The 9,788-nt window shown below is 33.0% G+C and overlaps 1 protein-coding gene across 4 annotated transcripts in view; it reads left to right on the plus strand.

Moving 5' to 3' along the window:
* LOC106457663 (histone acetyltransferase KAT6B-like) overlaps positions 1 to 5,677 on the plus strand; it is a 96,126-nt gene extending 90,449 nt beyond the window's left edge. For 3 of the 4 annotated variants that reach the window (XM_022389336.1, XM_022390882.1, XM_022389854.1), the window contains 3 exons: positions 622 to 1,513; positions 2,116 to 2,588; positions 3,213 to 5,677. In XM_022389336.1, coding sequence (XP_022245044.1) covers positions 622 to 1,513; positions 2,116 to 2,588; positions 3,213 to 5,663 — 3,816 coding nt within the window. In that variant the 3' untranslated portion in view covers positions 5,664 to 5,677. The remainder of the gene's footprint in view (positions 1 to 621; positions 1,514 to 2,115; positions 2,589 to 3,212) is intronic. The other variant, XM_022390378.1, reaches the window with a different exon arrangement.
* The last annotated feature ends 4,111 nt before the right edge of the window (positions 5,678 to 9,788 follow it).

The raw sequence follows: 9,788 nt of genomic DNA on the forward strand, positions 1-9,788 counted from the left end.
AATCATTTTCTGCAAAATTTCCTTCCACAAAATGGGCTAATACATGATCTCATTAGGCCTGATATTGTATTATTGCTAATTAGTGTGTATGTGTGAAATGTAGCTTCAGGTCCACAGTTATGAGCATACTGTGTAACAGCATAGTATATATAGTCATGTCACATAATAGTTTTCTTTATTTCAATAAAATTATAAGTCTACTAAATCAAATTTAGGCCCAAAAATATTCAGTGGGCATTATTTTTAATGAATGTGAATACAAAAATGGCAGTAAACTGTTAATTGTCTGAAAGGGTGAATCTGGCAAATGTGTGTGATACAAGAATTTTAAAGCTCAAAAGATTGATAAAATGTTTCTGCTAAGAATGTGTAGCCAATAGAACCTTAATCTTGCATTAGTTAAAAATATTGATATGCATAGAGATAAAATTGCTTAAGAATTAATGTTTTCAAAAATCATTTTTCTAGAAATAACTGTGTTAATTACTTGTACTAAAGTGGTTCTTATATTGGTGCCTGCCTCTGTAATATGATTTTTAGTCAATTTATTCTTTTGATAGATAACTGTAGTAATATTATTATTATTTTCTTACATCTTTAATTTATTTATCTTTTTACTAGCCTGAAGAATCGAACTCTATTCAAAGACAGCTATCTTGCTTTATAAAGGAACCATTAGAAAATAGTCATTCACTTTTACCAGAGAGTGAAACAAGTGATACAACTGAAGTTGAAAAACATACAAAGATGACTAAAATCAAGTCTGGTAATATAAAAGCAATTAAAAACAATATCCAAGAAGATCCTAAGACAAATAAAAGCAAAGTTGAAGAAAATGCAAAGACACTTATAAACAAAATTCAACAAGATGCAAACATTGATAAAAGCAAAATTCAACAAGATGCAAACACTGATGAAGGCAAAATTCAACAAGATGCAAACACTGATGAAGACAAAATTCAGCAAGATGCAAACACTGATGAAGACAAAATTCAGCAAGATGCAAACACTGATAAAAGCAAAATTCAAGAAGAGACAAATGCAAGTGTAAACAACACTCAAGAAAAAGCAAATATATCTGAAAACAAAGCTATAGAAGAGAAAGAGGCAAAAAAAGAAGAGACAAAATCAGGAAAAAGCCCTTGTGAAGAAACAAAGTTGGAAAAACATGATAACTGTAAAAGTAATCAACATGCATCAAAGAAAAAAGACAAATCTAAAAAGAAAAACAATTTAAAAATGAAAAAGAAAAGAAAGAGAGAACATTCTTCTCAGAAACACAAGAACTCTTCATCACTTTGTCATGAACTAGATGATATGGAACCCAAAAAGAAGAAACAAAAGAAAGATCATAGTACAAATTTAAAGACCAGTTTTTCTTGCCTAGAATCATCTCGTAAAGAATCTGAAAGCATTGAAAAACATTCAAACCAAAAGGAAGGGAAGCTGAAAAAGAAGAGCAAGAAGAAGAAAAAATTAGCAGCTCTGAAAAGGGAATTAAAGCTTAGAGATGGTATGATCATTATTGCAAGTTGGTTTAATTCAGATTATAAAAAAAAAACTATTACATATGCTTATGGTATGAATGCACAATGTTTGTTAATTACTTAACATTTATGCATAAAATTTCTTAAAAATGGTGAATAGAATCAGTCACTTAGATTATAGATTTTTTTTCTTATCAAAGTATAAACTTCACTACTGAATTTATTTAAATTGTTACGAGCCTATGTAGTTTTGTCAAAATCAACATTAAGTCACACAGATCCCATATAAGGGACATATTGTTTCAGTAATATAGCATTTGTACTGAATGACAAACAGCAGTAGTTTACTTTTTCTTGACTTTCAAACTCTTAAGTAATAAATTAAATAAGGATTTATATCAGTAATGAAAGCTCAGGAAATCTTAATTAAAAAAAAATTACTGATTGGTGTTTTTTTGATTGGATTTTTTTTTGCTATATTTTTATATTTCTTTATTTTAGCACAGAAAATTAGTTTTTCTTGCAGCATTTCTCTGAGAAAAAGTTATTTTAGATACTATTTATAAGTTAATTTAGTTTACCCACCAGTAATATGGCTAGTTTTGATATAAAAACTTTAATTTTATAGGTGATAAAGAAGTTGAAAAATCTAGCCAGAAGTCTCACAAAAGTGAAAAGTCTAGAAAGAAGTCAAAACATCGTTTAGAGAAGTCCAAGAGTGGAAGTTCAATACAGAAGAAACAGAAGTCCAAGAAGTCGGGAACATCCTCAAATAAAAAGAGTAGCAGTAAACGCAAGAAACGAAAGAAGCTGAAAAATATTGTGCCTGAAAAAACACATGATAAAGTGACACTTCCAGAGCCAGAGTCTGGCCTCACTCCACCAGTTCTTGCCCCAGATATTTCTCCCAAAAGTACAGTTACAGTACAAAGCCAGAACCCATCTGTTAAGCTTGATTCATCACCACCTGATTTACAAGCTTCAGTAACAGATTTAAGTAAAAAGCAGTTATTTAAGGAAGATGAATACAGTAACTCTGTAACCTTGTCTGAGAAGAAACCAGTCTGTCCAGCAAGTTTAACATCAAACATAGAATTGAAGGTGAATTTTATTCTTTGTTTTTAGTATACATGTTTTTGAGGGTTTAACATCATTATTTTTTGTTTCTAATTCTACCTTGCTTATTCCTTTTCTCTGCAAACAGTATTCCATGATCATTCAAGAATATTTCTAACTTATAATACAGTTTTAACTTTAGATGAGGAATAATTTGTTTTTTCTGTGTAATTAATGTATTCCAGATTCAGCCTTTGTGCATCCCAGGTATAATTCACATTGTTATTGTATATCATTATTGTAATTGTTTTGTTAGTCATTTTATATATTAGTTAACAAGTTTTATAATTCTTAAACTAAGGTAAAATGACTATCTAAAAATAATACAGCACTTTATTAATAGAACTATAATTGTATATAGTTGTTTTTAGCATAATTAAATATCAGAAGCTAATTTCAAAATTTTATGAACAAAATAGCCATGTAACTTTAAACTTTGTGAGAAAAAATCTAGCTGAAGGAAAGGTAGAGTATTCAGTCTTAACTGACTTTAAATTGGAGGTATGTTTATATTAAACTTTATGATCTATGTTGATTTGTAATGTTTTATGCTGTTTTAATCTAAAAAGTGAATTACTCTCCTCATCCAAATGTATTGTTTGTTGCCAGGAGCAATGGAACAAGAGTAATATTGAACATCCTAAGCTAGTTGAAGAATCAACTGAATTGGAACTTTTTGTAACTCCTCTCTATAAGGATAAAGACTATGACTCTTCTTTGCAGAATCCTCATGTTACAATAAGCAGGACACACAAAGAAGTAACTTCTGAAGGCAGTTTAGAAAATCTTGACCCCATAAATAAAAAGGACCATTCAAATGAAGAAATTGAACAAAGTGTTCTTAACATTTTGAGAAAAGATCAAGAACATTCACAACACTGGAACACTGACCATGACACTTGTGAAACCCCTCAGATAACATCTCAACAAGACAGCACTCTCACTTCTCCGGATAAGTGTGATGGAACAGAAGAAGATTGTGCTGATGAACTTGAAGAAGCAGAGAAATGCCAAAATGATGACAATTTGTCAGGAGACTTTGAAGAGCCAGTATCTTGTTCTATTTCAAATGAATTGGAAATTAATGAGGAAGATATATCAAGCCCAACAATAGTCATATCAGAGGCCACAGACACTGTAGCAGAGCAGCTGGAAGTAACCACAACTGTTCATCAAATTCCTGTTCAGTCAATTACTCCAATGACTTCCAGTTCTGACCCTCCTTCTAGTGTTAGCAATAGCCAAACTATGTGCAGCTTAGATGAAAATCTTCAAGTACAGCATCATGAGACAGTTGTGTCTTCGAACATTATTAACTCTGTGGGTCACCCCCAGGAAACACCGGTACTCATTGAATTGGATACCAATGTTTCTAGTCAAACAAACAATACTTCTGAATTTCAGAAGAATTTTTCAGAAGAATTCTGTAACAATCTTGAATGCTTGCAAGCAACATCTCCAGAAACAGATGTTACTACTAGTGACCTTCCTCAGAGAATGGACACTGTTGTTGATGCCAGTCACACTTCTCAACCATCTTCCTCTACTCCATCCACTCCCAGTGGAATCATTCGGAAACACAACTCAACTCCTACACCTCATGACCTTGCTAATATGGGAGTTTACACTCCTGATTCTTCAACAAATAGTGTTATTTCAAATGGTGGGTTTAACTCTGTGGAGATAGATGTAACACAGTTAGGCCTGGAATCTCCAACATCCATTAGTAGTAGTGAAATGGCTCAAAACTCTGTTGAGCCTCCACAGCCAACTCCAACTCCACAGCCTTACCCTGATTGTGCTCAGTTACAGAATCCTTACTGCAATGCAACTCACACCCCACACAGTACCCCACCACATGGAGCAATGGCAGCAGCTGTGGCTGCTATTGCACAGGCTCAGCGGCAAGCTCAAGTCCAGTCCCACAAGTGCCCATCTAGTGGTCTAAGTAATTGTGGCAACAGAGTTGCACCTCCCCAGCAACATTCTGTTTCTGGCTGTGCTGGATCACATGGACGTACAGTGACCCCTCCTGTGTCAAACTTAGTGCAAAATAGTATGGTTAATGTCAATTCTCCCTCAGTGAATACTTTATTGGTAGGACAATCCTCCATTTGTTCTTCCACCAACTATATGAACACTGTAAACATGGCAATGACAGGAGGAAGTCCTGCTGGATCTTACATGGTAGGAGTAGGTGTTCCAGTTGCTACCATGATCCAACACCAAACTCCAGCCTTAGCAGTTGCTGCCCACTCACAACAGTTTCAGCAACAGAGTCATCATAATCTAAATATGGCAAATCAAGCTCCTGTCACAATACCAGGAACTATGCAACGCCTAACCCATGTCAATGTTGGTCTTCCTTCATCAGCAGCTTCTGCATGTGCTGTATCTTCCACTGTGCCAGCAGGATTCCACTTCCAGTCTCCTAATTACTCCTGCACTCCTACACCAAGGCCCAACCCTGTATCTCAAGGCAGCTATAGCTGTAGCCTTGCTAAACTTCAGCAGCTTACTAATGGAATCATGGACATTGGTTCACCCTCTTGTAATACCATGACTCCACCACCAAACCTTACTTCTCCATCACCACAGGTGAATATCACCCTTCCATCTCAAATGCAGCATGGGATTGCTAGTCTACAGCCTCAAGGATCAATACCGTCCAATGCCAGTCATGGCTATGGTCAGTTTAGCCATCGATACCATGCCAGACAAGTCCAACGAAGCTCTGGTGTAGCCATCAATCACAATCTAGTAGCAGCAAGCTACCAAACTTTGAATGGAGTAAGCTACCGTATGCCACAGGGACCTCCTCCAGGAACAGCAGCAATGGTTAACACAGCAGGTTACATCACCAATGCAGGATTTATTAACCCTACCCAGCTACAAGCTGCTGCTGTCCCCATGGGCATGGTGAACATCAACATGCACCCTCAAGCTCAATACCAAGAGTCAATTCAGTCATCAAGACCACAAAACACCATGTATACCACATATGGGTATCTAAATGGAAGTCTCTCTCCTCAGGCCTTGAACTCTGTCATAAGACGATAGCAGTATTGTAATCAGAAAATGCTTATTCCTCATGTTTCATCCTATGAACAGTCAGACCTTTTTAAGACTAATTATACAAATGAATCAAAGGAGCTTTCATCACCTGTACAGGAACTTTGAAGAGCTCCTAAAAACATGAACTTGTAATGCCAGACTGTACATTTCAGAGGTGAACTATTTTCTCTTAACTCCAATTTTTTGAGTGTTTTATGAGTGATAAAAACAAATAGTAAGTTGTCTTTTATGGCCACATGCAAAAATTCATTTTCAATGGTGCTGGCCTTAATGGAACATTTCAATTCACCACTCTGTGTAACGTTGCTTATAAATAAAATTTCGCTGTTGTTTGGCCTTTGTGTACATAATGCTGTTAAAACATTAGAATTGGACTTGACTGATGCTCTTTTCTTGTTTCTCAATCATGTAAGTAAATGTGTAAATATATATCTAAATATTCTGTATATTATTTACCACTAGATTTTAAGGGTGTGGGGAAAATATTCACTCACAATTGGTTTGATAGTCACAGAACAGCTGTTCTAAAGCTTGTGTACACATTATCAAATAGAAGTTTATATATAATAAAGAAAAAAATATATATATATATGATTTGTAAGAGTAATCCATACAATAATGCTTAAGTGGCCAGTTTATTTATCAGTTGGTTTTCATTGTTAAAATATTGAACTAATGGGTTTTTATTGGTTAAAGAAGAAATTTGAGTAAATTTTCATGCAACATATTTGAGAATTCTCTAAATTATCCATGCACATTACAACAAGGGTATAGATTTCTAATTTTAATACATCACTTTTTGTAACTTTTTTTTTATTATTAATCTCTCCTGAAACATGATTTTCTTTTTTTTTTCAGAATTAGAGGTATGTCAGCTGATGAGTTCAAGGAAAGGGCTACACGTCATGAAAACCATTATGTGATATTGTTCATAAATGTTACATCACTTTTTTTTTTTATACAATTACAAACATTTTGACATAAGTACAGTGAATCTTATATAAAGAAAAAATTAAGAAAAGAGCTTGGTCCAAGACCAGTTTAGACAACTAATGGTAGAGATTTTATTCTGCAAGTTGTATGTTATCATGTGAATGTTTTAATTGTTAAATTCAGTGTTAATATTACTGATTCTAAAGCTGCATACATCATGTAACACAACTTGAGACATCCTAAGTATATATGTATGCATGGTATTAACCAGTAATGTTTCTTAATGGTCAATCGTTTAGTGAAAAAAAGAGAGTAAATGATATATTTTTGTGTAACAGTTTTTTGTTTGTTTGTGCCTGGATGCAGTTGTTAATTGTCATGCCTTCTGTTACTCCTATTGTTCACACCCTACTTGATGCTGTTGTACAAGAAAAATAAATGCGACTCTTTGCCATTTAATTTTAGTGTTTTTCTTCTTGCACCTTCTAAATATTACATAATTATAATATCTAATTTCATGCATGTTCTTTCTTCTTTTTGTAATCTTTGTTTTCTTGCTGCACATCAGGTTGGCATAGATTAGGGATGGGAATATTTACATTACAATGAATTATCAGTTACAGGGTTTTTTCTTCTTTTTTACTCTGACTTACTAGAAGTAAGTTTAATAATGTGCACAAGTTGGTATGCTTGCCATCTCAGCTGTGAATGAATAAATAGATAAAAAAAACATGGTATTTAGAATTTTCTCTTATGTTCAATTGTGTAACCAGCTATTGATGATTTATGTACTATACCTTTTTGTTTTGAATCAACATAAATGTTTATTTTTACCAGCAAAACTTTAGGTTTTTATGTAATAGTATAAATCTAATGAATAGAATCATTCATTTAAGTTGAGCTTTCACAAGTTAAAAAACAAGAGATGTTAAGAAAATTAGGAATGTGGAAAAGGAATTAGTAATATTTAAAATATAGCTTTAGATAATATATTTGCTTTTTTTTAATTATTTAACCATAGAAAAACCTGAAGATTATGGTTTCAGTGGCTATTTAATAACATTTGTATTTCATTATTTTTTATGTATAGACCATTAATGTATTGAGTGTGGCTTTGTTTGTTTTTTATATTTTATTTTAAAAATATAGAACAAGAAAATAAAGGATTAGAAACCAGTTATAATATTCTTGTCTGTAAAAAAAATAGTTTTTTCTGTATCAATATAAAAAGTGGCTATTGTACATGAATGTGAAGTATATAATGTTCTTTTAGTTTAGAGATTGTGGCCTGAAGTTCATAATTTTGTGACACTATACAAGTTAAATTCATCATTTATTTTTGACAGTGTTTTGGTTTAAAATAGTATATTGGCCAACATATAAACAACGACCAAAAAATATTTTTCTGTCAAAACCATCACTCACACTTGATAACATACTGAAGAAAAAAAAGAAATGTAGGTGCAGAATTTCATAACTGTTGTTTATTGTAAAGTTTCCAATCTGATCAACCATATCTTATTCTTCCAACTTCACTACTCAGTATCTAAAGTGTATTTTTTTTTTCTCAAATATAACAAAAAATTATTTTTTAATGGAGTTCATTAGTTATAAACAGTAACCCACATCACTTTTAGAAGCGAGTCAATGTGGCTTACTTGATTTTGAATTTGGATAAACTACAGATCATAGAAAATATATATATTACAGAATTGTAAAACTATATTTATTTCTTGTGAATCTTGATCATTCCTTATATGAATATTAATTCAAAGTATCTGTTTTGTCGATTTAGTAACTGTGGCTTTTTGACTTTCTTAACTATCTTCTTTTTTTTTTTCTAAGGAACATAAAAGATTTAACAAAAACTTGACTTAATGAAAACACACTGAAAGTAGTCCAAATGATGGGGTCCAACAACTGGGACTTGATATCAAAAAAGCTTGAATAAAATAAAAACCTTTATTATAAGTACTTTATATGTGTTACTCAGAGTAGTAGAGGAACCAAGTAAAATAAAGTAATTGCCAAATGAAAAGCAACGAACTAAATGATATACAGAAAAATTAGAATAAAGTTGGTTAATAAACATAAATCCAGGCTCAACTCAGTTAAATTTGGGTGGAGGTAACATAATGTCTAGCACACCGGACTGTGAATTTGAGGGTCCGTGGGTTTAATCTGATTGCACTTCAAACTTTGAGAGAATAAGTGATAATAAGAGTGACAGTAAAATACCATTATTAGGGAAGCCAATGCTTACAGTAGATGCTTGTGACTAACTGCCTTCCCTGTAGTTTTATAATTTCAAAATTTTGCAAAAGGTTTTCCTGGGGTTGCTTGAGAAGAAGATTTATTTTTAATTCTTAGGATGCAAAATCTAGAAAAGATGCTTTTCTGTTATGATGCAGTATCGTGCTAGCACATTCATCCATGGCTTTTTTCAACTAGAACTAGTTTAGTAAATTCAATATATATGCGTGTTTTGCTAATCACAATCTTTAGTAGATACAATTTCTCATCAGTGAATTAGCATGCTGAATCATGGGAAATGAACATTTCAAGACTTGTCTTGACAACGAGGATACTAATGAACACCACTTTTGCCTGTGATGTCAGAAGCAGAACAGCTCAGATGTGCTTTGCTACAAAAAAAAAATCAAGTTAAAATCCTCTTTTTTTTCACCCAGTTGAAGCAGCATAGCCGATGGTCTACACATGTAGGAACGGGTAAGATTAGCTTTGGAAAGTCTCAATCAACCCTGGGCAGTAGAGGAATTTCAGTAACCAGAATACACCATCACTATCTGCTCTCTCAGCCCTATATTTCATTGACTAGATAGATTATTCGTTTCCAAGCAAAGCTGGCAACAAAAATCAAAGTAGTAGAAATACTGTGGGTGATGAATGTTGTAAAGCAAGGACTTTTCATTTGTTTCATATAATGATGTTGGTCAGCTTTTCTCAAAGATGTTCAAGCGTCCTATCGCCCACAAGTTTGGAATGGGACCAACAAAGGTATAGTATGTCATCGCATCCCACATACTAAATAATCTGGTCATAATGGTTGGAGACGGCTTGAATAGTTAATGATAAAAAACTTTAATAAAAGTTTAACATAACAGCAAATGTACAACGTTTAAACAAAGAACCCAACATAAAAAAAAAACACGAAAA

The sequence above is a fragment of the Limulus polyphemus genome, unplaced genomic scaffold, assembly GCF_000517525.1.
Source record: "Limulus polyphemus unplaced genomic scaffold, Limulus_polyphemus-2.1.2 Scaffold0, whole genome shotgun sequence".
NCBI classification, from domain to species: domain Eukaryota; kingdom Metazoa; phylum Arthropoda; class Merostomata; order Xiphosura; family Limulidae; genus Limulus; species Limulus polyphemus.